This window comes from Choloepus didactylus, chromosome 1 (genome assembly GCF_015220235.1).
Source record: "Choloepus didactylus isolate mChoDid1 chromosome 1, mChoDid1.pri, whole genome shotgun sequence".
In the NCBI taxonomy this organism is placed as follows: domain Eukaryota; kingdom Metazoa; phylum Chordata; class Mammalia; order Pilosa; family Megalonychidae; genus Choloepus; species Choloepus didactylus.
In genome coordinates this window covers 96,236,230-96,259,537 of record NC_051307.1, presented here as the reverse complement: position 1 = coordinate 96,259,537, position 23,308 = coordinate 96,236,230, and the positions used below count along the sequence as shown (strand labels likewise).

Genomic DNA, 23,308 nt, shown 5'->3' with positions numbered 1-23,308 from the left:
TAGGACATGACTTCCAGGGATGAGTCTGGACCCCACAATGTGGGGTTGAGAAAGCCTTCTAGACCAAAAGGGAGAAGAGAAATGAAACAAAATAAAGTTTCAGTGGCTGAGAGACTTCAAATAGAGTCAAGGAGTCATTCTGGAGGTTACTCTTATACATTATAAAGATATCCCTTTTTAGTTTTTAGTGTATTAGAACAGCTAGAAGGAAATACCTGAAACTGTTGAACTGCAACCAGTAGCCTCATTTCTTGAAGATTAGTGTATAACTATATAGCTTATATGGTGTGAAAAAAGTAAATGAATAATGGGGGGGGGGTGAAGGAGATGGGTTTGGGGGTGTTCTTTCTTACATTATTTTAATTTTTTATTTTTTTTGGAAAATGAAAATTTTCAAAAATCAACTGTGGTAATGAATGTACAACTATATGATGATACTGTGAACAACTGATTGTACACTTTGGATCACTGCATGGTACATGACTATATCTCAATAAAATTGCAGGGAAAAACATTCAGGGGCATCTTACAAAATAAGTACTCTGTAATCTTTAAAACTGTTAGTGTCAAGTAAGTTACGTCAAGACTGAGAAACTATATCTGACTAAAGGAGATTAGAGACATAATGACTAAATGCTACATGTGCTACCAGACTGATCTTTTTGCTGTAAAGAAAGTTATTAGAACAACTGTAAAACAGTGTATCAAGCTCATTTACTGAGTTGGATGGCTATATTGTGATTATATAGGAAAATGTCCTGGTTTGTGGGAAGTACTCACTAAGTGAAAGTAAAAATGAGTGATGGCACATCATGTTGGCAACTTACTCTCAGAGGGAAAAAGTTCTTTATACTTTTCTTGCAACTTTCCTGTCAGTTTGAGATTTCAAAATTTTAAAAATAAGTATAATCTGTTCTACTATAACAATGCCTGATAATGTCAATTAACTTGAAAAAGCAATTATATAAGGAAAGGATGAGAATATAATGCGAAGGAATGTTAGTTCATACCCAATTTTCCTCTGTATGTTAATACTTTTGCACCATATTAGAGAAGCTGAAAGCAAACTCAGCAGAACTCAGGCAAGCCACCTTGTGGAACAAAGGAATGAACATGACATCCTTTACTCCACATGCTTCTTCTCGGTTCATTTTGGCCATTTACTCCATCTCAGAAGTGTTTAAGTATTTTGCCATTGTCACACATAACTGAGTAACTTCAGCCCTTCCTTACTTATCCTTCCATTAAATACATTCACCATTTTTTAATAGTTAAGTCCTATATCTACTGAAGTATTCAATATTAGCAATTTAACATACCTTTTTTAATAATACTATTATTTTTATGGGATTCTTAAAATTTTTCAAAGTATTCAACTTACACACTTGGACAGGTTTTTAGGTCTTCCCCAACCCTATTTTACTCATAAACCCTGTTAGTTTTAGTGTATGACTTTGCATTGTATGGGGTTTTACAGAAATGCTACCAGCCTTCTTCATAAAGATGATCTGGGCACACTTCGAATTCTGTTCCCTCTCAAAACCCCACTAAAACTAAATGATTTTTTAAAGTCATTACCCAGAACTCTTACTCAACAAAGCTGTGACAATTTGAGACCCAAAGAATAATTACTGCAGTTGTTTGGGATCTATTTTATTTACATAAATCCAAGCGTCTTTACTGACACCTAAAAAAGCTAGAAATCAATCAAGTACGGTAATTAAAGTCAAAGAATTAAGCATTTTATTACAGCAAAACAAGCCCCAGTTGAAGAAGAAAAGCTATATTTTACATAAGAATGCGAACTAATAAATATAAAAGAATTGACAGAATTAGAAACTTCAATTCCTGATGAAATGAAGGTCAGCTGTTAAAACCATTAAGTGAATGGAGGAGTGGTTCTTATGGTGTCAAAGAAACACCATGTAGATTGATATCAAGGAGGGAAAATGTATCTTTACAATGGAGCCATCATACTGTCAGCTCCCTAATGTACTATGTCCAATTCTTCATACAGAAGCCTGATCTTAGCATCAGTAAAGGCTGGATACCAAATACTGTGTCTCCTGTCGTAACATGAAGAATACGTATCACCTATGATATAATCTTATTAGATTAAATTCTACAGGACAATGAACCTGATCTCTTCAGCAAGTCAGTGTCATTGAAAAGAGGACTGCTCTAGAATGAGGGACTTAAGGGACGTAACAATGTGATACAATGCTTGGTCATGGATAAGATCTTAGTTTGTACAGCCATGTTGTAAAGACATTTTTAGGACAACTGGGGTCATGTGAATATAGAATGGATGATAGATGATATATTAAGAAACTGCTATTTTTTGGACACAGAGCTATCTTTTTTTAAATTGAGATTGTTCACATACCATACAATTATCCAAAGATCCAAAGTGTACAATCAATTGACCATGGTACCATCATACAGCTGTGCATCCATCACCACAATTAATTTTTTTTCAATTTTTAGAACATTTTCATTACTCCAGAAAAGAAATAAAGACAAAAAAAAGGTAACTCAAATCCTCCCATACCCCTAACCACCCCCTCTCCATTATTGATTCATAGTTTCAGTATAGTACATTTGTTACTGTTGATGAAAGAATGTTAAAATACTACTAACTGTAGTATATAGTTTGCAATAGGAATATTTTTTTCCTATATGCCCCTCTATTATTAACTTCTAGTCATAGTGTCATACATTTGTTCTAGTTCATGAGAAAAATATATCCAGATAGAAAAGAGAAGGCATTCAATATGATACAATGCAAAAAAACAAAAATAATATTTCTCCTTATGTGTCTGGCTTATTTCACTCAATATAGTGCCCTCAAGGTTTCTTCATTAATCTATTTTTTTTTAAGATGGTTTTGTTCACACTTCTGCCCTAAGCAAACAATTGATGGTTCCCTGCATAGTCACATATTTATGTATTCACCACCATCATCACTATCTATATAAGGACATCCCCATTTCTTCACAAAGAAGGAGGAAGAGTCAAAGAAGGTAGAGAGACAAAAGAAAAAGAAAAAAGAAAGGAAAAAACAAAACAAAACAAAACATGACAGCTAGGAAGCAACAAAAGGAAAGACTGCATTATACTAAAGAACAATAAAGAGTCAGACATCACCAATGCCAGGAGTCCCATACCCTTCCCCTATGCACCCCCCCTACACACACATATGCATTTAGCTTTGGTATACTGCCTCTGTTATATTAAAGGAAGCATAAAAAAATGTTTCTGTTAATTATAATCTCTAGTTTGCATTGATTATACTTTCCCCTCAATCCCACCCTATTTTTAACACCTTGCAATGTTGACATTCATTTGTCCTACGTCGCGTAAAAATATATTTGCACCTTTTATCAGAATTGTTGAGCATGCTAGGTTTCTCTGAGTTATACAGTCCCAGTCTTTATCTTTCCTCTTTTCTTCTGGTGTCCCATATACTCCTAATCTTCCTCTTTCAACCATACTCATAGTCATCTTTATTCAGTGTACTTAACATTGCTGACCTACCATCTCCCAAAATTGTGTTCCAAATCTCTCACTCCTGTCTTTTCCTTTCTGTCTGCAGTGCTTCCTTTAGTGTTTCCTGTAGAGCAGGGAACTTGTTCACAAACTATGTCATTGTCTGTTTGTCAGAGAATATTTTAAGCTCTCCCTCATATCTGAAGGACAGTTTTGCCAGATATAGGATTCTTGGTTGGTGGTTTTTCTCTTTAAGTATCTTAAATATATCACACCATTTCCTTCTTACCTCCATGGTTTCTGCTGAGAAATCTGCACATAGTCTTATCAAGCTTCCTTTGTATGTGATGGATCACTTTTCTCTTGCTGTTTTCAAGATTCTCTCTTTATCTTTGACATTTGATAATCTGAATAACAAGTGTCTTGGTGTAGGCCTATTCAGATCTATTCTATTTGGGGTATGCTGTGCTTCTGGGATCCGTAAATCTTTGTCTTTCATAAGAGATGGGAAATTTTCAGTGATTATTTCCTCTATCATTGCTTCCGCCCCTTTTCCCTTCTGTTCTCCTTCTGGGACACCCATAACACGTACATTCTTGTGTCTCATGTTGTCATTCAATTCCCAGGGATGTAGCTCATATTTTTCCATTCTTTTCTCCATCTGTTCTTTGTGTATAGGCTTTCAGGTATCTTGTTCTCCAGTGTTTTCTTCTGCCTCTTGAGATCGGCTGATGTATGTCTCCATTGTGTCTTTCATCTCGTGTTGTGCGTTTCATTTCCACAGATTCTACTAGCTGTTTTTTCAAGGTTTTGATTTCTACCTTATGTACGCCCAGTGTTTTCATTACACACTTCACCTCTTTTGCAATATCTTCCCTAAAGTTTTTGAATTGATTTAGCATTAGTTGTTTAAATTCCTGTATCTCAGTTGAAGCGTATGTTTGTTCCTTTGACTGGGCCATAACTTCGTTTTTCTTAGTGTAGGCTGTAGTTTTCTGTTGTCTAGGCACCTGGTTTCCTTGGTTACCCCAATCAGGTTTTCCCAGACCAGAGTGGGCTCAGGTCTTGGAAGGAGGCAATAGTATCTGGTTTCCCTGAGGGAGTCTTAGAAGATTGATACACCTTGTGAGGCCTCAAGTCACTGTTTTTTTCTGCCCAGCAGGTGGCCCCTGTTAGCCTGTAGCTCCAGATTGATGTAAGGAGGTATGGCCTGTGGCTATTTTCCCCCAGGCTCTGGTATCTGGTTCTGCATGGAAGACGGGAGTAGAGCTTTGCCCCACCTCTTTCCTCTTAGGGAAAATACACCCCCTGGGGAGATTCATTTGCATTCAAATAGTCTCTCTGCCTCTACTATCTCCACCCCTGTCTGGGTCAGAGCTGTAGGAACTGAAAATGGCTGAGGCTTTCTCCACTGAGCCAAAAAGGGGCAAAATGCCCCCCTTCGAGGCCAGTCCACAGCCACCCTCAGTTTTACCAATCAGCCAGAGACAGCACCCTGTCCTCTGGGCTCCCCCTCCCTCCAAGAGAGGTCCTCCGGCTCTCCAAGGTCAGCAGTCACCAAAAGCCTCTGTCTGCTTACTGGGGATTCATAACTTGCATTGAGCAGTCAACATTTGTTAATTAAAACCTCAGTTGGACCTGGGCTGAGGTATACTCGCTTGTTCAGAGAGTGCTGCTCTCTAGCACAGCGAGGCTTTGCTGTTCAGGCTGCCATGGTGGGAGGAGGCTCTCGGCTCAGGTCCACAGTTTTTACTTACAGATTTTATGCTGCGATCTCAGGCATTCCTCCCAATTCAGGTTGATGTATGATGAGTGGACAGTCACATTTGTTCCCTTGCAGTTATTCCAGATTATTTACTAGTTGTTCTTGGTTGTTTATTAGTTGTTCCAGGGGGCTAACTAGCTTCTACTCCTCTGTATGCTGCCATCTTCTTCCGGAATCAAGAAATCGCTATTATTTTTGTTAGGGATGATACTGCTGCATGGCTATGGGTGAAAATGTTACTGAAGTACTTAGGTGTGGAATGGCATGATGTCTGTAATTTAATTTAAAAAATAAAGACATTTACCTCACCAGAATAGGGAGAACAGGAAATAAAATAAGAGCAACAACAAAATTTGGGGGGCTAGAAAATGGCTGGATGAATGGTAACTAATTAAGAAGACCCAAGACAGCCAAGTCTAAGGATGGTGGTAAGAAAATCCAAGAAAATTCAGTTTACATCACCTAACACTCAAAGGGGTGCCTAGGTCTCAATTTCATTTAATTATTCTGAGAAGACCTAAACACTAGCATTTTTTACATCTCCTGAAACTAACATAATTTGCAGTCAAGGTTAAAAACACAGCTCCAACATTACATCCATGAAAAAAGAAAAGGTTTATATTTATAACCATTCAGAGAACAAAAAACAGCTTTTGAAAATTAAATTGTGTGCTAGTGGAACTGAAAAATTCAGTTAACAGATTTGAAAGATTACATGATAAAATATCCCAAAAGTAAAGCAAAAAAAGACCAAAAAAGAAGGGAAGGGGAGGATTATAAGACTGGGCTAGGAATTCTAGAAAGAAAAAACAAGAAATTGGAGAGGAAGAATACAAAAGTCCAGTAACCAGAAAGGCTCCAACAGCAACACTAGCAACTAGAAAAATAATGTTAACACACTTATAATGATTTTCAACCTGAAAGTTCGATACTCAGCCAAACTATCAAATATAAAGTAGAATAAAGACATTTTCAGTTTTGCAACAGCTCATAAATGCCACATTTTCAGGAACTTTCGAAAAAACCAACTGGGATAAGTTCTTAGGTACTCCTGACAAATCAAGAAGGTGGAAGACACGAGGTACAAGAAAAAGTAAGACTTCCTAGAATAATTGTGTAAGGAAATCCCAGACTAGCAGATATGCAGCAAATTTAGAAGGCAACTAGTCCACATTGGAGAAACGTGGTTCAAGAAACAGAAAGATTGAGAGCTATCTTCACCAAAATGCCATTTGTCAATGTTCCCATCATTTGTACCCAATAATGTTCAAATAAATTTGGTTCTTGATGAAATTTCTACTCTCCTCTCTATACCCGACTACTTGGACATGCTCAGTTGAATACTCCCATTCCTTGCTGGGAAAAGATTCCACTTTGATCTACTCCTAGTACCTTAAGTTGGCCATGATGAGCTGCAAAATACAATCTATACAGTAAACCACCTCACCTACCCCAACCATAATTGACAGTTGTCTGTCACCAGGTCCATGCCACAGCTATGCCAGATGCCCCAATTGTGGTGAGTTCTATTTCTCAAGACTCACTCATGGCCTCGTCTCAAAACAATCTGAAACTCTTTGAGAAGCTGAGGCCACACTATGACCCAAAGACTCCATAGTCAGCTTGTCTTCTCCAAGAAGTCATCAACTAAAAGGCAATGTTGTGCTTTCCTTTTTCACATTTTACTCAATTTCAATTACCTTTCATATGCATTATTTTATTTCATTAATGAGATAAAATATTTGGGGGGGAAATGCTAACATCAGAATACCTTTTTCTAATCTGAGACATACATTCAAATATTGAAAATTACAGGTAAAATCAAGTAAAATAAATTATATCAAGAGAAATTCAATCCAGATTTTTAAAAATAAAAATTTATCAATTACAGAGAATCATTCTCCATAAAAAAGGATGTTATAAATCACATAATGTTGCATTATTAGACTAAAATTTAAAACTACTGGCAATATGTCATTTTGCATTGCAGTGTTGTATACTAACCTCTGACTCATCACCCTTCTCTCGATAAGCAGTGGCAATACTGGTCTGAACAGCCTTAATCCATGCCTGGCGCAACTTTTCAGTATCTGCCTGGAGCATACAACTTCTAAAAGGAAATAACATTTTTTTTTCTCAAATGCTGAATTAACTAAGAAAAGTAAAATCTTTACATTTTGTCCACTTTAAATGATAATTTTCTAACAAAAAATAATTTTGGATGAAAAATTCAACTTGTTCATGAAGAAAATAAAGTACCAGTGAAACATATCTATTGAAAACATATCACCAATTCGTATAAATTTTAAATTAAAAAAATAAAAACATGTTACATTCACCATATAAACGTAACACTGATTTTTTTCTATTGGATAGGTTTTTAAAATATGAAATGATAGTTGTCAAAGAAATTGGCTGTGATTTTACTTCCTCAGCATGACAGCTAAAAAAAGGTGTTCATATGGGCATATCAATAATTTCTATGGAATTTAAAGATATGATACATGGGTAGGAGTTATATAAAATCCAAACATAATAGCTTTAATAATTAATATTTAAATTTATTTTAAAACACTTTTTTCCTCTTTACAACAAGAAAGGCAAACTTCTCTCTCCTCTGGAAAGTTCTTTAAGACAAACTATAGACATATAAAAGCAACTTTCATGTTCTTTAGAACCACTCACTTTGTTGGAGAGACCACCTCAAAGCAGAATCGCCGTTCTATGTCTTCACAGTGTTTCACCGTACACAGCCTGAGATCTTCAACTACCACAGTGGGGTTATCCTACAAAAAGAACAAAGCTTTCATATTTATTAACTTAAGTTTTAAATACCACTAGCAACAATATCCTTAAAAACATTACTAGGAACAAATAGCCTAACTTTAAATATTTATGTTTATTTGATGTTAGATTACAGAGAAAGATCATCAATACAGTTGTAACTAACAATGGTAATTCTATCCAGTTATTAACTGTATCTGCCTCAAAAAATTATTGTAACACAGTTTAACTTAGTTTCAATAAAGGGCAACACTTGGGACTTAGTAGGTATATTCAAGAAACATCAATTTCCTATTACTTCTGCTCCATATTCTTTTATATCCTTTACTTATCCCCCGCACACATAATAAAAGCTACTTTCCCCCAAAAGAAAAGTCTTTAATAAATCAAGTTTTAAACAACTCATATACATCATTCTTAAAATACTTAAGAAAATGAGAAAAAATTTCACTTTCTACTACTTAAAAAAATATATAAACTCAAAATCAGGTTTATCAGAATTAGCTAGATTAAGACTAGTGAGAATAAACCTAGCACCATAGTAACTAGCAAGTAAAATTTCATAGTGTCATCTCTAGATTTAAGTGATTATTTGGAATTTGCAGTTGAATATATCAATTGTAAAAGCTAACTAGATGAAAATCAAGTCATCACTTAACTAATGGTTATTTTCCAATCATTTTTAACTCTCGTATCACATGTAATCCCAAGTATACATTTTCAATAAATAAAAATTCCTTACCCTTAAAAAGAAGGCTCAGTCAATGAATGAACCACAGGCCAAATACACCCTCCCACACTCCCTACTGTGCAGATCGGTCAGCTGAGGCTTGAGATGATGGCTTGCCCAGTACTCAATCTGTTGTAAGCCAAAGTGTCAGCAGAACTGATGCCCGGGGGCATCCAAGTCCCGGTCTAGACCTGGCACCCTTGGAGACTAATCCCTGCGTGGGACAGAAGGGGCTGCTGGCAATTTCCATCATGGGCTATATGGGGGTCCCAGAGGTCTGGCTAGGCACAGGGCCTGTGGGAGCGGAGCTGAGGGGATGTGGGCAGTGGCAGCTAGATAATCAGCATCAAGGGCACAAAGGGGAAAGAGAACGTTTCAGTGATTTCACTGGACGCCTAGGGATGAAGCACTGAGAGCTACTGGAGACGAAAGGAACTTCGTAGAACATGGACTTTTCAGGAGTTAGACAGGCTTATGCTTGAGTCCTGACACAGTGGCTTACTCAGTACGCGACTTTAAGCAAATTGCTTTACTGCTCAAATTCTGTTTTGTTTTGTTTTTTCATCTGGAAAATGGGAATAATAATATTACTTACCTCAAGGGGTTGTTGTGCGTATTAAATAATATAGTTTATGTGAAGTGTCTTGGCACATAGTAAATGTCTAATAAAGTATAGCTGTTTTATAATTATTTTTATATGGGGTATACTTTGGGCATAGATCAACCCAAGAGTCTTAGAAAATCCAGTGGAGACAGTGGATGGAGGGAGAGAGCAAGAGAGGTTCTGATGAAAACAGGATCTTTCAGATCTATTAGAACTCCCAAAGGAGGTGGGAGTCCTATAACTAGTGTTTAATCCAAAGTGGCTACACAAAGCTGGGGCCTGGTTTCTCTAGAAAACTTTCACTTCACTATTACTAAGGTCTTCTTCCACTGTGAGTTGCTTGCCCTACTGTGCCCCTTCCTCTGTTGCCTTCTGGGATTCACAGGGAGGACCTGTCAGAGGTGCCTATTTCTTCATGGCTCAGGGACTTTACAGTTAGACTGAAGACCCTGTTATACCAGAATCACTGCAGGGAGTCAGGCTCTCCCAGTCTCCTACTCCTTAGGGGCTCTGGGCAAAAGATAAATGATAACAAAATGCAAGGGAAACAAAAATCTCCTCCAACCCCAAAGGATTCCAACTGATGGAGTCTTTCCTGGTTTATGTCACATATTGATTGCTATATGTTCCTAAAACTACTACAGATACAACTTATTGATTAGGATCAGAATTGGAAGTTGCTATTCTGGAGTCCCAAAGAGCACCCAGCTATAGATTAAAAATCAATAAACCAATTGTTGCACCTGAACAATGAAGCAGTTTCTTAAACAGGATGTAGTTAGACATTACCTATTTTTATGATTCAGATTTTTTAAATTTTCAACTTGTCTTTTTAGTGTATTGGAATAGCTAGAAGGAAATACCTGAAACTGCTGAACTGCAACCCAGAAGGCTTGATTCCTGAAGACAATTGTATAACTATGTAGCTTACATGGTGTGACTGTGTGCTTGTGGAAACCTTGTGGATCACACTCCCTGTTTCTAGCGTATGGACAGACGAGTAGAAAAATGCGGAGAAAAATTAAATGAAAAATAGGGTGGGACAGAGGGGATGAGATATGTCAGATGTTCTTTTTTACTTTTATTTTTATCTTATATGTATTTATTTATTTATTTATTTATTTATTTATTGGAGTAATGAAAATGTTCAAAAATTGATTGTGGTGATGAATGTACAACTATATGATGGTACTGTGAACAAATGATCGTATACTGTGGATGACTATGGTATGCAAATATATCTCAATAAAACTGAATTTTACAAAATAGAAAATAAATAAGGCTCAAGGAAACAAAATATATAAAAACAATGTTAACAGATTTAGATGTTCCTATTTAAATTACTTAGAGCTTACATTTTAATGTAATTTTCAACCTTTTCTACATTAAACCTTTGACCTGGAGGTGACTTTTTTTAAAAACATATCCTCTCATTCAGCTTCAAAATAATACTATGAAATGGCAACGTTAGTCCTGTCACACAGCTAGAAAACAAACATAAAGAAATAAACATAATTATTCTGGAACACAAAAAAATCCATCTCAAAGTTAAGAATTCAAGATTCAAAATCACTCTGTTTTTAAGGATCGAATGTTGATACTTCTCACTCTAGAGTGAAACTATACATAAAACTAATAAATAGTAATTTTGCACACTTAAGTATGTATAGACTTCAGTGCTTTACAGAGACAAAATGGTAAAAAACTGAAATCCGGCAGTCACTGAGTTTTCACTTAATTACTTAACAAAACACGTACCTTAAACTTTTTCTGGTAAACCAACTGATTGTTCTGTATTGAAAACCAGCGTCTAAATAAATATAAAATAGATTGTTTTCATTCACATAATTTATTTCAATTGTTGCCAGAAATGAAATATTTGGGATAGTACTTGGAAATCAGTTTTTGGTATTGTGTTTTTAAAGAAGTGCATTGTTTCGTTTTGCTTTAAATACACTGATGTCAATATGAGATATCTACTGAAAGCAAAGAACAAGCATCTTAAAAGCACAGATCAGAAAAATAAAATAACAATACTATGGGTTTTTTTAAATTAATTTATTTATTTATTTTAAATGCAATTTAACAATACTGTTTTTATTCTTTTTTGGTAAAAATTTAAATCATAAGAAAAGCTATTATCCTTTAAGCTATCACCAAATAATAACTGTTTAAAGTAAAAATATACAGCTTTTTGATGGTCCTCAAAAATAACTAAAATCTTTCCCCCAAAAAAATTGCTTTTATTAAATATAAATCAATTTATAACATGAATAAAATTATCCATTTGTATATAATGAAACATAAAATAAACAGTGCCTTATTTTCAACCTTTCTTCAGGTAATTCATCAAGTGCTTGATTCGTGAAGCAAAACAAGAAAGTAAATAATCATTTTAGAACTGAAATCAAACAGGAGATAATCACCAATTGACTTGGCCTTACTTTCATATAAAATACTTCTAAGCAGAATAATCAATTATTACTACAATGAATTATCCAATTACTTATATAGTTCTCCTCACTGTTGGAAATTATTAGGCAATCAGTTTATTTTCAATCTTCTTTAGAAGAAAAAGCTTAAGCTATGTCTAGTATATTTATTAATTCTAATTTATTAAAAACATTAAAAGGACCTAAGTACTTACAAAAAAAAATTACAGCCAAAGCCATTCACAAAAGGAAGCAAAATTTCTTATCAAGCATGAAAAGTAAAACAGTATTTGAGTAATTATTTTAAAATTAGTTTCATGTGAAATGATTTCTATTATAAACATTAGTTATTAATCTATTACCAGATAGAGATTCTACCTTTTCATTGATACTGATATAAAGCACTAGTAATACATATTTAGACAATTAGAGAATTTCTATTTTAAAAAATTAATTCTCCAAAGCTGAATAAATGATTAAAAGATGCTTTTCCACTTTTAAGCCATTTTCTAGACAGACGGTTAGGTTTTTGTCATCACTTCAAAAGATATCACTTTTATCATTAAAATAGATATCTGTTAAAAAAGCATCTGGATAAAGCCAGGTAGGTTGCCTCTAAATGCAAATCATAGTAAAACAGGTTAGAAAAGGAAGAACTTCTGGCTTTCTTTGCTTTGGGACACATAGTTGGTTAGAAATGTTAAAAGAAATACCTACAAACAAACAAAATGGTGCAGTCCTGCCACATGGGATGACATGCAATGGAAAAAATCCCAGATAAAGATTAATGTGTTTTTTACAATCATTTGAAATAGAGTATACTATATTAATAAAAATCATGTGTTATAATAACCATACTGTATAATATGAAGAAAAACTGCATAATGGCAAAATACCCATTTAACCATGTAAACTTCATGCTTTTGAGGTCTTCAAAAAAAGAATTTTTTTTACCCTGTTGCATCTTATAATAATATCCTCTAAAAATAATAACAAAATATGAGGGAAAAAACTATGCTCTTCGTCAAAGACCATTTCCTCTGATAATTAACTTTACAGATCATCTGTATTTCTGAACGCCAGTTTCCCCATCATTTATCTGCTTCTGGCTGATGATTTTTTCACATCAGTTTCTATATACACAGAAAAGACAAATTAATTTCCATATGAATTCATCTTAATTTGACAACTATACTCATTTAATCTTAATTGAGATTTTAATCAGGGAAGTAAATAAAATGGAATATAGTTTTAATGGTTCCTAAGGAACAATCCTAGGTATTATAAACATTTCTAATTAAAAGAAAAATGAGACTTAGAAACAGCTCATGGCCTAAAGAATACAGAAAACATACTTAATATTTGAAGCACTGGGTGCCTGGATTGGGAAAGTACTAAAAAAAGTAATTAGATACAAAGGGACAAACTTTGGAAAGCATTGTAATGACAAGTACACTATATTCTACAAGATTCAAAAACTGACTATAAAGCCAAAATGTAAGACAGTTTTGTAAAAAGGACAATTTCTTGCTTTATTAAGAAAAAGACATCATTCTATATCTATCTCAAATTGAAATAACTCAATATAATAAATATTAAAACTATAAAAATTAAACGCTAATATAAATATTTACGTATCAAAAGAGCTTTCAGGTAGCATAATTTTGGAGGAAAAAGGAAAACTATATTTTAAAAATTAAGTTTCTTTTACCATGTTTGTTCCCTATCCCCAGAACTGTTCTTAAACAAAATATTGGTAAAAGTTAAACTTCTAAATCGTCATTTTATCACTAAAACTACATAGATGGGGGGTATGTGCCCATATTCATATAGACGCCAATTAGAGAAATATTTAACAAAATTAAGAGCTTCAATATATACACTCCTTTATTTCAAATTCCATTTCTTTTTCAAAGGGGGAAAAAAAGCAAAACAGTAAAACATAGAAGTTAAAAACTAAGAAAGTTTCTTTTCAAAATAACTAATAAGTTTATTATCAAAAGGACTACTCCTAATTATTATTTAATTTTTTTAAAAAAGAGTTTATTAGCTTATTTCCCTTGTTAAAAAAATGATTTAAGTTTTTGTATTATGTAATCTGTATCTTCCTTGGTTAACTATCAACATATCAAATGTTCTTTTCCAGATTAAAAGAAATTGAGGAGAACAATTTTAAAAGTATGTCATTCCCCAAATAAAATATTTACATTTTCTTTCCAATTTAAAACATAAAAAGAGAGACTTTATATCCATTGCAAGTAATCCAACTGAAATGCAGGTTAATTATGAGCTTTCTCGTGCCAAAGAGAGAATTGGAGTAAGGGAGAGGTGGGGGGGAAGGAAGCCATTTGGTACCTGATATGATCGGGCTTTTTCCTGTCATGTGAAAAAACGGGGCAGGATTAAAACATAAGGGAAAGGTGGTAAAAGAATGAAAATGCAAATGTGCAAAATAAGCAAAGAACTAGCATGATATGAAAATAAAGCAAGAATTAAAGGAAAAAGCTTCAGCTCATAACCTAACAAAAGAATCAAAAGTATCCACTACATTTTATTAACATGCTATATGTGTGTGTGTGTGTGTGTGTGGATTTATACAATTAATTTCAACTCTTAGGAATCGGAAATGTTAATATTTCAGATATATTCAAAATATTTTATTAAAGTATTATTCTATAAAAAATTATAGTAAGACTTAGTACACTTGGGCATACATCTACTATTATTTTCTGTCCCTATGGTCATAGTTATAAAATAGAGACAGCACCTCTCCTCATCTTAATAGCTGCTCCTAAAAAATTAAGGGAAATAATCACTGTAGGTATACCAATATAAACCTGAGCCAAATGAAAATTCTTCATAAGGAAAGTGAGAGCACTAATTAAGAATTTCAAAGAATCATAAAATTTTATCAGTCAAACTAAGCCTTCCTCCCACCTCCCCCCTTTTCACCAAATGATAGCAGAGACTATAAGACCACACATAAATAAAGTTCATCTTTAATCTATATATATGTTTATTTTATAATAAAAAGCCAATAAAAATCAATCATTTATATTTGTTCATTTTAGGCTTTTAGCTTTATTTTCTAGTTCAACAAAGACTTGGCATAGCAAGTAATTGTTTAGCTTCTTTACTAGCTTTACCAACTTACTACTAAAAAATTATGTTAACATTTACTTATTTCTCCTTGCTTATTCATCTTTTCTAAATTTATCATGAAAAGCAAAAGAGAAACACAGGCTCTAGTAATCCACCTACCACTGATTTGAGGCTGAAGTAAAGTTGCCACACTGAGAAAATACCTGATAAGGAAAGATTATTTTGGTAGCCCTCGTGCTTTCAGACAAATGTGTATAAAATATGTATGAAATCTTAAGAGACACAACAAACTAAATCTGAAACCAATTAGAAAGAAGCTCAACAGCCCACATAAGATATAAACCTTTTTACTCCTTATGTTATTACAATCAGATCACGCAAAATATGGTCCATTCAGTTAAATTTTAGATTATAGAATGATGCTTTCAAAATATGCTTGTAATGTATGAAGCACAGGGGTCAGGTTTTAAAACTATCTGGGAATCTCTAAGTCACATTCTCATTTCCCTTTTTAAAATGTTGTTTTTCAAAAATATTATGTGCCATAATTCTACAAAACTATAGGTAATGGAAAATATGTCATAATATGATTGGTGCTTTATGGCAATTACAGTAAAAAATGATCTCTAAAACTAATCCATGATGATTATACGGTATGTGAACGTATCTCAATAAAACTGAATTACAAAAAAAAAAATGCATTTAGGTTTCTTCTATGTCTTTTTGTGGACTGATAGCTCTTTTTTTTAATTGCTAAAAAAGGTTCAATTTTATGGATGTACCACAGTTTGTTCATTCATTCACCTTGTGGTTTTTTGTTTATTTATTTATTTTTTGCCGAGGTGATTCTTCTAAATTTTTAAAAAAATTTTTATATTAGAGTAGCTGTACGTTTACAGAAATGTCATGCAGAAAGTACACAGTTTTCCCTATTATGAACATTTTGCATTAGAGGGGTACCTTTGTTCAAATTCATGAAACAATATTATTATAATTGTGCTATTAACTTTAGCACGCTGCTGACATTAGAGTTCACTCATGGCATTAGGCAGTACTATGGGTTATTGTATATGCGTGTGGTAACTTATATACAACCTAAAATTATACATGTTCTGCTTATTTCATATAAATGATATCAAACAGTATTTGTCCTTTTGTGTCTGCCTTATTTTACTCACCATCATAACTTCAAGGTTCATCCACGTTGTAGCAGGCATCAGAACTTCATTGCTTTTTTTGTTTGTTTGTTTTTTTGTTTGTTTGTTTGTTTATAGCAGCTTTATTTAAAATTGCCCCAGGTTGGAAGCAACCAAGATGCCTTTCAGTAGGTGTATGGATGAACTAAACATCGTACATTCGTGCAATGGAATATTATTCAGTAATAGAAAGGAGCTATTAGGCCATAGAAAGACAGGGAGGAACCTTAAATGCATGTTGCTGGGGGAAGAAGCCAGTCCAAAAAGGCTAAAGGTGATACACTCTATGATCCACGTATATGACAGTTTGGAAAAGTCGAAACTACAGAGACAGTGAAAAGCTCAGTAGTTACAGAGGAAGGGAAGGAGGGATGATAGGTACAGCAGAGGACATTATGATACCATAATGATGAATATATGATATTATGTATTTACTAAAAGCCATAAAACTGTAGGACCCAGAATGAACCCTATTGTAAATTGAGACTTTAGTTACTAATAATGTATCAATCTTGACTGATAAAATGTAACAAATGTACCAGACTAATGCGAGATGTTGATAATAGAGGAAATTGTGTGTGTGTGGGGGGGGGGGGGTTATGTAGGAACTTTTGTAAACTGAAAATTGCTTTAAAATAAAGTTTATTATTTAAAAAAAAAAAAAAACTAATCCATGAGCAATCTTTAAAACAAAATACTTAAACACTGGTTTATATCTGGGTACCTGGATTCCTTGATTTTTAAAATTAATACATAAATACCCTCACAAATACACACTCGTTCACTCCAAGACCAGGAGAATATATTAAATCAAGCTAGACAGAGAACTAATTAAAGAAGTAGGACAGACTCTAAATTCACACATGGGTAAAGGGAAATTATTTGCAAGTTCTTTGTAAAATTAGGTTTTTGGTTTGTAGATTTGTTTTTATTTAACTAGAACTTTATTATTTATGCTTTTCCCCCAAGCCACAGGTACTGTTTAGACTGGCATTGAACATACATAACTACAGAATTTGGATTTTCTCAAGAACATAATTACATGAAAAATTAATAACTTTCAAACTCTTTCATAGTTTAATTGGCTCTTAAATATATTCAGGGAAGAGGAATCCCAAGAATTTTGTGTTCTTTAAGAAATTGGTGTATATAAATGAACTCTTATGTGTTCAATTAAATCTTGAAGAAACCTCAAGTTTTTTTCTTCTAAAAGTGCAATGCAGATATGCATGACAATCATTGCACATATAGTGAAAGAATGGAAAGGTAGACAATTTCAATCTCCTGGTAGACAATTTCAATCTCCTGTAAGCTTACAGTTGTAAGCTAATCTAAATGGAAAACAAAACAAAAAACTTGACACTGACAATCATTTAAAGGAAAAAAGAATCAAGAAAAATGGTGAAGAACAAGAATATCTCCTCTTAATTAGGAGAAAAGTGTTATCCAACACAAAAATGAGAACCACAGATTTGAAAACCATTCATTTTTTTTTTGTCTTAAAATACAACCATAAAAACTTTTTGCATTACTTTTGATTTTTTAAAACCTTGCATTCAAATACTATTTCCTGAGTTTTTTGGTGCCCCTTAAATTTGGGGCCCAAGGTAAATGCCTCACTATCCTTCCCTGCTTTAAAACCTGAAGCACACTTTTTCACTTTAATTATTATTCTGGTTATTTTTGTGCGTGTGGTAATGAGGGTGTTGGGGATTGATTTTGGTGATAAATGTACAACTATGTAACAGTACTGTGAACAATCGAATGTATGATTTGTTTTATATGACTGTGTGGTATGTGAATATATCTCAATAAAATGAATATTAAAAAAAAAAAAATACAACCATAAAAATGGTGAGGGACTCGGGCAAGATGGCAGCATAGAGAGGAGTGGAAGCTAAGTAGTCCCCCTGGAACAACTACAAAAAACCAGAAACAACTAGTAAATAATCCAGAATAACTGCGGGGGGACAAACGAGACCATCCAATCATCATACACCAACCTGAATTGGGAGGAATGCCTGAGAACACAGCATAAAATCTCTAAGTAAAACCTGCGGAACCAAGTCGTGAGACCCCCTCCCCCATAGCCAGAGCTGCAAAGCCTCATGGTGCCACAGAGAAGCTCTCTCCCAGCAAGCGAATATAGCTCAGCTGAGCTCCAACTGGGGTTTTAAGCAGGGAGTGTGAACTGCTCACTACAGGTACGCAGCCCCAAAAACAGACAGAGACTTTGGGTGATGACTGACCTGGGAGAGCCGGAGGGTCGCCTTGGACTGGGTCTGAAGGTGACTGTTTCTTTTTTGGCTCAGTGGAGAAAGCCCCAGTCATTTTCAGTTTCCAGGGCTGTGACTCAGGGAAGGGCAGAGACAGCACAAGCAGAGAGCGAGACCATTGAAATGCTAATGACCTTCACCTGGGGGCTCTGTCTTCTCTAGGAGGAAAGGGGTGGGGCCCTTTCCATTCGGAACCAAACCCCAGAGCCTGGGGCAACATGGCCATACCTCCTCACACCAGTCAAGAATTATAGGCTAACAGGCATCACCTGCTGGGCAGAAAAGCATAGTGACCCAAGGCATCAAAGGGTGGAACAATTTTCTAAGACACACCCGCAGGGAAACCAGATACTGAATATTTCTTCCCTCTGGGACCTGAGCCTGTTCTGGTCTGGGAAAACCTGATTTGGATAACCAAGGAAACCATGCCTAGACAACAGAAAATTACAACCTACACTAAGAAAAACAAAGTTATGGCCCAGTCAAAGGAACAAACGGACACTTCAACTGAGATACAGGAATTTAAACAACTAATGCTAAATCAGTTCAAAAAGTTTAGAGAAGATATTGCAAAAGAGATAGAGGCTGTAAAGGAAGCACTGGACATGTATACAGCAGAAATCAAAAGTTCAAAACAACAACTAGAACAATCTATGGAAATGAAAGGCACAACACAAGAGATGAAAGACACAATGGAAACATACAACAGCAGATCTCAAGAGGCAGAAGAAAACACTCAGGAACTGGAGAACAAAATACCTGAAAGCCTACACGCAAAGGAGCAGATGGAGAAAAGAATGAAAAAATATGAGCAACGTCTCCGGGAACTCAAGGATGAAACAAAGTACAATAATGTACATATCATTGGTGTCCCAGAAGGAGAAGAGAAGGGAAAGGGGGCAGAAGCAATAATAGAGGAAATAATTAATGAAATTTTCCCATCTCTTATGAAAGACATAAAATTACAGATCCAAGAAGAGCAGCGTACTCCAAACAGAAGAGATATGAATAGGCCTACGCCAAGACACTTAATAATCAGATTATCAAATGTCAAAGACAAAGAGAGAATCCTGAAAGCAGCAAGAGAAAAGCGATCCATTACATACAAAGGAAGCTTCATAAGACTATGTGCGGATCTCTCAGCAGAAACCATGGAGGCGAGAAGGAAGTGGTGTGATATATTTAAGATACTGAAAGAGAAAAACCACCAAACAAGAATCCTGCATCCAGCAAAGCTGTCCTTCAAACATGAGGGAGAGCTCAAAATATTTTCTGACAAACAGACAATGAGAGACTTCGTGAACAAGACACCTACCCTACAGGAAATACTAAAGGGAGCACTACAGGGTGATAGAAGACAAGAGTGCGTGGTTTGGAACACAATTTTGGGAGATGGTAGCACAACAATGTAAGTACACTGAACAAAGGTAACTATGAATACGGTTGAGAGAGGAAGGTGGGGAGCATGTGAGACAACACATGAAAGGAGGAAAGATAAAGACTGGGACTGTGTAACTTGGTGAAATCTAGAGTATTCAACAATTGTGATAAAATGTACAAATATGTTCTTCTACGAGGGAGAACAAGCAAATGTCAACCTTGCAAGGTGTTAAAAATGGGGAGGCATTGGGGGAGGGATGCAATCAGCATAAACTAGAGACTGCAACTAATAGAATCATTGTATTATGCTTCCTTTAATGTAACAAAGGTGATATACCAAGGTGAATGCAGATAAGAGAGGGGGATAGGGGAGGCATGTTAGACACTTGACATTGGTGGTATTGTCTGATTCTTTATTCTACTTTGATTTAAGGTTATTTTTCCTTTTGCTGCTTCCTAGCTGTCATTTTTTTTTTCCTCTTTCTTCTGCCTCTCTACCTTCTTTGACTCTCCCTCCTGCCTTGTGGAAGAAATGTAGATGCTCTTACATAGATAGTGGTGAAGGTGGTGAACACATAAATGTATGACCATGCAGAAAACCATCAATTATTTACTTGGGATGGAATGTATGGTGAGTGAACAAAACCATATTAAAAAAAAAATGGGTTGATGACAAAACCTCGAGGGCAATATACTGAGTGAAATAAGCCAGACACATTAGGACAATTATTATAGGGTCTCACTGACAGGAACTAATTATAATATGTAAACTCATAGACATGAAATATAAGGTACCAAGATATAGGACGAGGCTTAAGAATGGGGAGTGGTTGCTTAATATGAGAAGAATGTTGAATTAGGATGAACTCAAATGTTTGGAAATGAACAGGGGTGTTGGTAGCAAGATGTGAGAATAACTAACAGCACCGAATGGTGTGTGAATGAGGTGGAAAGGGGAAGCTCAGAGTCATATATGTCACCAGAAGGAAAGTTGGAGGTCAAAAGATGGGAATGTATAAAACTGAATCCTATGGTGGGCAATGTCCATGATCAACTGTACAAATAATAGAAATCGCTTCCATGAACCAGAACAAATGTATGACAATACAATTAGAAGTTAATAATAGAGGGACATATAGGGAAGAACTATATACCTATTACAAACTATATACTACAGTTAGTAGTATTTCAACATTTTTTCATAAACAGTAACAAACGTACTATATCAATACTAGGAGTCAACAATTGACGGGGTTGGTTAGGGATAGTGGAGGATTAGAGTTTCCTGTTCTTTTTTCATCTTTCACTTTATTTCTTGTCTGGAGTAATGAAAAGTTTCTAAAAATTGAACAAAAATTAAGTGTGATGGATGCACAGCTGTATGAGGGTACCCAGGGGCAAGTGATTGTACACTTTGGATCTTTGGATAATTGTATGGTATCTGAACAATCTCAATAAAAATGAAAAAAAAAAAAAAATGGTGAAAGGAGGAAGTCAAGACTATTTAGAATAGAGGCAGGTCTATGTAAAAATGGAACCGAGTAACAATGATTTCACCTTATGAAGGCAATGGCTGAAATGAAATTTCACAAGTCTTCATGTCTATAATATAATATATCAATGCAAAAAAAATCACTGCACAATTATTAAAAATATGAAGTCTGAATTTTTTCTCTTAGGTTTATAATAGACTACCAAACCTCTGTTTAATGCATTTACTTCTACAACCAGAGAACACCAGAGGGAGCGTGGTGGTCCACCAGATGCACAACAGGCCAGGTGTTTCAACGACACATTGCAACGGGTCCCTTAGGCCCCTGACCCAAAAGAAGCTACCAAGACAGAAATTAGTTGTTGTTGTGTTTTTTTTTAATATAAACCTCAAATAAGAAACATAGATTTGAAATTTTTAAAATTCTAAATAACACTTTATATTTTACTCTTTGCTTTCTTACTTTTAAATTAGAAAATATTTAAAGACTTTTGTTGCAAGGTTTTGACTTCTGTTTTTGTTTTTTGAATGCCGTTGCATGTAACGTTTATATGCTATAGTTTTTACAAGACTGCTTTTCCACTAGTATTTTCATCAAAATGTTCCTTAAAGGCATATGAAAATAAAATTAATTAGCTATCCATATTTCCCCCAATAATGCAAATGGGTTAGGACTTTTATAAAATAGCAAAGTTCCATAAACGCTTTTATCAAAATATAAATGGTTTAGAATTTCCAAAAAATGTAAAAAGAACACTTGAATAAGGGTTGGGAATTCTAGGTTTCACACCCCAATTTTGTCACAAACCAGCTGTGTGACCTTGCATGAGCGACTGAAATCTCTCTGAACTTCAATTTCTTTTCTGAAAATTAGGGCATTGAACTAGAATGACACCAAGGTCCTTTCTTGTTTTAATCATCTATGATTCTAATCAATAACTGTTATCCCACTACATATAGATAGCATTTCTTTTGAAAAGCAGTCTTGTTGCCAAAGGGATGTGGATGTGGTTTTTTCACTTTGGAAATGGTAACATGTCAACACACTGAGATTTGAACAGTTATTTCTTACTTAATTTTAGTTGCACTTAAATATCCATGCCAGGTAATAGAATTTATAAAACAAAAAATAAAAAATGAAAACATGTATGGTTACATTAGAACAAATTAAATTTTTTTCTATTGCCCTAAATGGAAATGCAATCTTCCACTAACATTATTGTGCTTCATTTTCAAGTCTGAAATCATTTTTCATTGGAGTAGCCCATGGGAGTTCATTACATTTCTGCTTCTTAACATAAACGGTATAGTTTCTATAGATTTACTGTATTTTCACTGTGGTAAACTTTAAGTAGGATGTTTGGGAATCTGAAGGTTAAAATTCAATTCTAACACTATGTAATGAAACCATATCGGTTGGGCCATTTTTATTTATTATAAAGATTTGCTGATCACACTTTTTTTAATTTCCCACTCTGGCTAGGGAAATTTGCGAGGAAAGGCTTAAAAGATTATTATCTTAATTTTGACAGATTAGAAAATGTAATTTTGACTATTCATTTTCACTTAAAAATAATGTTTCTTAGTTGGTCCTTCTAGTATTCATGTATTATAAAAAACAAATTCTATACAACTCAAAGAAGCTTGATAGTATATATATAATCACTAATTTTCCCAGTTAATCACTGATTTTCCCAGTTTATATTCACTCTAGAGTGAAAAAAAATTATCTCAAATAAAACAAACCATATGCCATTTAACCATGTGGCAATATTAAATGCTAGGCAAATGCTCAATAAACACTGACATTTTTTAAATTTTAATTTTTTTTCTATATAACCTTACCATCAAGAAATCAAAAGAAGTGCACTAGGAACCCATTTCAATAAAGCATAAGCATCTCCTTTTAAATTAATATGAATGCATACCAAATAAACTTACCAAGAAAATTCAATTTATTTTGCTACTGCCCATTTTTTAAAGAACAAAAACAACCTTGTCTATCATTAGGCAAATTCATTCCCTGTTCAAGTAACAAATTATTTACATTCCAATCTA

At 34.4% G+C, this 23,308-nt stretch overlaps 1 protein-coding gene across 5 annotated transcripts in view; it reads right to left on the bottom strand.

Annotated features, from left to right (window-relative positions):
- The window catches only part of ACAP2 (ArfGAP with coiled-coil, ankyrin repeat and PH domains 2), a 253,999-nt gene that overhangs the window by 26,028 nt on the left and 204,663 nt on the right, over window positions 1–23,308 (bottom strand). For 4 of the 5 annotated variants that reach the window (XR_005217201.1, XR_005217202.1, XM_037837936.1 and 1 more), the window contains exons 11-14: window positions 14,160–14,180; window positions 11,131–11,182; window positions 7,940–8,040; window positions 7,259–7,364 (exon numbers count right to left, since the gene is read on the bottom strand). Coding sequence is in view for 3 of the 5 variants with exons in the window: in XM_037837936.1 (XP_037693864.1) it covers window positions 7,259–7,364; window positions 7,940–8,040; window positions 11,131–11,182; window positions 14,160–14,180 (280 nt within the window). In the remaining 2 variants the exon portion in view is untranslated. The remainder of the gene's footprint in view (window positions 1–7,258; window positions 7,365–7,939; window positions 8,041–11,130; window positions 11,183–14,159; window positions 14,181–23,308) is intronic. The other variant, XM_037837931.1, reaches the window with a different exon arrangement.